General features: G+C 38.5%; 1 protein-coding gene across 1 annotated transcript in view; it reads right to left on the bottom strand.

Annotated features, from left to right (window-relative positions):
• NSF (N-ethylmaleimide-sensitive factor) overlaps positions 1 to 5340 on the bottom strand; it is a 187097-nt gene that overhangs the window by 31832 nt on the left and 149925 nt on the right. The window contains exon 13 of the mRNA XM_012655230.1: positions 1678 to 1744. Within this exon, the coding sequence (XP_012510684.1) occupies positions 1678 to 1744 (67 nt within the window). The remainder of the gene's footprint in view (positions 1 to 1677; positions 1745 to 5340) is intronic.

Below are 5340 nucleotides of genomic sequence, written 5' to 3'. Positions count from 1 at the left end.
GTGAGCCACCACGCCCGACCAAAGTAAGGGGTTTTAATAAAACTGAAATGAGGGTATTGGCCCTAATATTGGCCCTCAGATGGTTAAGAACAGAAAACTTTCTAGGGACATTTTCTACCTGTTAGATTTCTACCAATACTTCCAGATCCATCATAAATGTCACCTCCTTAGCTTTCTCTGCATATTGCATATGCACTCTGGCCCTGTGCTTAGAGCTACCTGTAGGTATCAGCCCCCTGAAGTCAAAACGTGACCCCTTCATTTTCTGAATATCCAGATGTTCAGAATAGCACATTCTACTTTGCATTAATTTTTGCCAATGTATGTTATAACGGACAGGCAGCATCTTATTTTTCTGAGACCCTAATAATTCCAGCACAGTAGTAAGGGCTCAGCAAATGCTTGTTGAATAAATGAACAAGCAAGTACAGATAATAACTATTCATATAAGTGAAAATATACTCAGAGGGCACACATTCCTTACATAGTAGTGTTGCTATGACCACACATCTCAATTGTGTTAAGATAAAGGAATTTATACAGAGCTATGAGTTATGTGCCCAAAAGCTTTTAAAGAAATAATCCTATAAACTGGGCTGAGATGTATAAAATATAGCAGACCAAAAACCCAGGTCACTAAATGAAACTATCAATTTAAGGAGACCTCACAAATACACCTGCTTTGCTTTATAACAAACATTGCCAAAAGCTTAGAAAATAAGTAACAGAGTACCTAAAGCAAGTCTGAAAATAATGGGAAAAATGTAGTAAGAACAGTTAACTTGAAATCATTACTATACCATATAGACAGCTTAAGGAAGAAGGGATTAATCAGGTACTGGGTAGTATTTCCAGATGTTTATTAAGTCACCAGGTGGGTTTCTATTTCAAAAGAGTTAAGTACCCCATCCTGAGCCATTGTTATAATAAATTTATGCCAGACTGATTTAATTTTACAATGAAATAAAATTAAGAGTAACAACAACTTTCTGGCATTTACTTGGAGTTTACTTCTTATGAGTAGAGTGCAAGGGCTAAGTTGTATTTATGTTTGTATCCTGCAAGAGTGTACTTCATCATAGGAGATTAATACATATTTTTAAAAATTAATACAGAGCACTTTGAACTTTCAGTGTTTTCAGCATTTATTATCCCATTTTTGTCTTCACAATCACTCTGTGGGATAAGCAAGGAAGGGATTACAGTCTCTGTTTTGCAAGAGCAGAAATTGAGGTACAGAGAGCTTACAACTTCTGTTCCAAGTGTTTTGGTGAATTTCTGGATCTCACTCTGATCCTAAACCCTCCTTTCATTAGTTCTGTCAAAGTTCACAAGTGGACCTCTGAGCTGTAGGCAGCTCAGAGGTACTAAATTGCAAAAACATCTGTCAATGAAACTTACTAATCATTTATTATGGCAAACACTGGAAGATACAAAATAAGACATGGGCCTTTACAGGAAAGCAGTTTATAATGGAGTTACGGTAACAGGGTATATTAACATAAATACTATCATTGATGTCAGATATGAGAGATAATGTTATATTTCTTTGTAAGGCAAAGAAAGGTATTTCTATTGCTTTATAGTTTATAAACACTTGTTAGTTTTCTCTTGTAATTTTTGAGACATTAGCCTTAATGTGGGAAAGATAGTACAACGTCAGAAGTAAGGACTTACCAAGTAATCTCTCAATGTCATCCACAACCACACAACTGAGCTGGGATTTGTACGCATCATCAAAGATCTGGAAGGAAGCAGAGTCACTTATTATCACTGCCTTTCATAATTATGAAAGGGAGAAACAAAGTGTTCTAAGCAGAGTGCACTGAATATTAGGAGGGACAGAGACAAAAAAATTCAGGAATAATGAAGATATGTTGGTGTTGATATGGAGGGAGTGGTAGGTGAGATGAAGCAGAAGAGGTGACGAAGGAATCTGGATATGGAGGGTCTCACGAATTTCATGAGTTGAAATTTTATTATAAAGGCAATGAAAAGGCACTAAAGGGTTTTAAGCAATAGACTGACATGTCAGGTTTATGTTTTAGAAAGATTTTTCTGGTTGATGTATCAAAAAGAATTAGAGGGGAGTAATAGTCACTTGAGATTGTGGAATTCCACATTAGAAATGATGGTGGCCTAAGAGTAGGGGTGCTGAGAAGGCTGAGAAGTGGACAGATTCTAAGGATATTTAGCAGGTAGAACTGAAAAGACTTGGTGAACGAATGGGTGTGGTGATGAGGGAGAAACTGGAGTTAAGCATCCTTCCTGGTTTAGAAACTGAAATAAAAAAGAGAGGAGAGGCTGGTTTGAAAACGGATCACGAGTGCATTTAAGGAGCAGGAAGAGAAGAGACTTTTATCTCGTCTCCACTGAAAAAAAAAAAAGGAAGAGAAAATGAGAAGAATAACATATTTATTTCAGCCTCTTGATACATAATGATGGTTCCTTTTGGCTTTGAGTTGGTGCATTCAAGACAATTGAAACGTTTGGAAGAAGTTCCACAGTGGTTTTCTGTTATTTTCTCAAAGACTGGACCCATACAGCAGCCAATGTGGTATCTCATAACTCAGGAGATTCAGGGAATCACTGAAAATAATGTTTTGCTTTTCAAAACAGTTTTCAGAATTCTGTTAAAAGCTCTGATGCAAACATATAATTCTGACCATCTGGCTGTGAGATCACAGATTAGAGCCACAGGGGCCTGGGACACCACTGCCTGGCTGGTTGCAGTAGTTCTCCATTTTTCCTAAATCAGACCTTCTCCCTTCTCAAAACATAGTACACCTTATGTGATTACAGGGACCTTACTCAGGACATTGCTGGGGTCTAAAGTGACGATAAATTGCTATGCAGTATGTAGTTTCACCAACTTATCTCAAATACTGTGATTCACCTATAATATTTTAGAAAAAAATACACCATTTAATGTAAAGTAGTGGGTTTTGTTTTTGTTTTGCTTTTTACAGACAGCTCTCTGTACTAATTACTATCAGAGGGAGAGGAGAACTCACAGCAAACCCTCTTAATGACATACTAACCATGACAAAGGCTGTACAATTCCAGTTGTAACTTGACTAGTTTCAATTGACCAGTCAACTGAAACTCCTTTGGGTAGCTACTCTGCTCTAATTTAAATACATATACGCACACCCTGTTCACTTATACAGACGTTCTCTTCCTTATCTAGTCTCTAGTGTAATCTGAGGTCAGCATTCTTACCCTGAATCCATGATTTCTGCCTAGTCTCCTCAGCCCCTTTCACTCTTGGCGTTCTGGCCTAGGCCCCAGTAGAACACTCGCTAAGAAGATATGATTGTCAAGTACGTGGGATTAGCTGCCAACTAAAATCTAAGCGAGATATTTACATACTGAGCCAGGAAGGTCTACCACAACTTTAGGAAGATAAACGCAAAACAGAGAAGTACTAGAAAGATGTAGGAAAAGTAAAATTGTACAAACGGCCCCAGTTAGAACAGTGCAAACTCACCATCAGTAACAGCACACAGATACACAGTGCCTGCTCCAGATCAAATGATGCCTCAACACAGAGGCAGCCAGGAGGGCTGAAGCTGGAGGAAAGGGCTATGTCTTACAGATTCTTTAAAAAAATTAGTCTAAAGAATAGAGGGTCATCCTAGTTTTATCAGAAGTTTCCTATAGAGCAGGTAAGATTATCAGACAATATACCAGGGTCTTAAAGTCAGATGGGAAGTCTGCAAGAGAAGGCTAAAGAAAAAAAATGGGCAGAGTTGAAGAAGGAAACCATATGGGAAGGAGTGGCATGAGCACCATGAGTCTTATGAAATAATGAGAGATCTCTCACAAAGGTTGAGGAACATCTCTAGCAAACAGAGTCCCATAGTCTATTTCTAGCTGTGCATATGAGATTGTAACCATTAAACTCTCTGGTACCACTTCTCTTGCATGCAAAGATATGACACAAGCTTGAGGGTTGTGACAGACAACCCAGAATGTGGAGAGTCTGGGCTCAAGGTGAGAATATGCTGGATGCACTCTTGAGCACCGAGGGAGAAGCAGGCTCCTGTCACACAGCGATTAGGGGCAGGCCTGAATATGGTGCTCGTCAAGCTCTTAAGCCAAGCTGGGAGCCACCTGTATGTAGGGAGGCGCAGCAGCTGCAGCCTCTGGAGTCTACATGAATACAAATGGGAACACGCCAGCATTAGCTCCATTAATCCCAGCCTTTCAGAATCACAAGCCACAGCAAAGCACGCTCTGAGGAGATTCTGTCCTCCATCCTCTGTGACCTCCTTAGTGCTCTTAGGTAAGGGAAGCCAAATTTTTTGGTTCTTTTGGGGCCTGAAAGAGTTCATCTCAATTCTGAAGTGGTTGGTGTGAAGTACATAGTTAGGAGAAATCTGATGACTGTAGGAATCTGATGGCATAGAAAATCTCTAAGGTAGTAAATCTGTCAGCGATTAGCTGAAAGCGTACTCTAATCATATTGGGTAGCATATAAAAACGTAAATGAGCAAATTCAAATTGGTGCTATCTGTAATAATCTCTAGTTTCTAAAAATAACTTGGGAGTAGACCAAGCAAACATTAGCTGTCTTCTAATGAAACTGCCTCGGGAAGTGGACCTAAACTTTTGGCAAAGCACTAAAGCTTCCTGGAATGACCTTAAAATTTTTTATTTGTTCTTTCTGCTTTTCAGGAAAAAAATCTTACATTTTCATATAACATGAGCCACAGAATGGGGTATTTTTAATAATACAAAAAGTCACAAGGTCTGAAAGTTCTGCACCACCTCCTTTGTATGCCACACAGATACAAGTGCCAAAAGACGGTGTATTAAACAAAACAACAACAAATGCCTACCCCCGCAACCAGCCACACAGGGGACCTGTAGTCACTTCTGGAGTGTGTTCTTCTCTCCGCTAATACACGCACAAACTTCAACAAATCAGCTACATGATATATTAGGATGTTAACCAAAAACATCCAAATTCTGTTGCTTAGTAACTGTGTCAAAAGATCTAATTTCCAGCTCTGCTCTTTGTATAGACTAAACCATGAAAAGAGGAGGATTAGGCACCATGATTCTGTTCTGTGCAGACTACAATTTGCAGTGGGATTTACAGAAGGATATTCAAAGAAGATTATTTCTTTCTTGCAGGGCTAGTGGAAAGGAAAATTTCTTCCATTAATTTTCAATCCTTTGAAAATAAGACTATATCATGTTATTAGTGGGTATAGTTTTATAAATCACTGATATTTTTACTTAATTTTATTCAATTTAGTCATATCCAATTGTTCTATTTCATCTCTGTACTGATTGTGTATTTAGAAAGCATCAAGATTAGGTAATTAGTTG

Source organism: Propithecus coquereli, unplaced genomic scaffold (assembly GCF_000956105.1).
Source record: "Propithecus coquereli isolate 6110/MARCELLA unplaced genomic scaffold, Pcoq_1.0 Scaffold469, whole genome shotgun sequence".
Classification (NCBI taxonomy): domain Eukaryota; kingdom Metazoa; phylum Chordata; class Mammalia; order Primates; family Indriidae; genus Propithecus; species Propithecus coquereli.
Note: the sequence above shows the minus strand (reverse complement) of the source record. Positions and strands in the feature narration are given on the sequence as shown.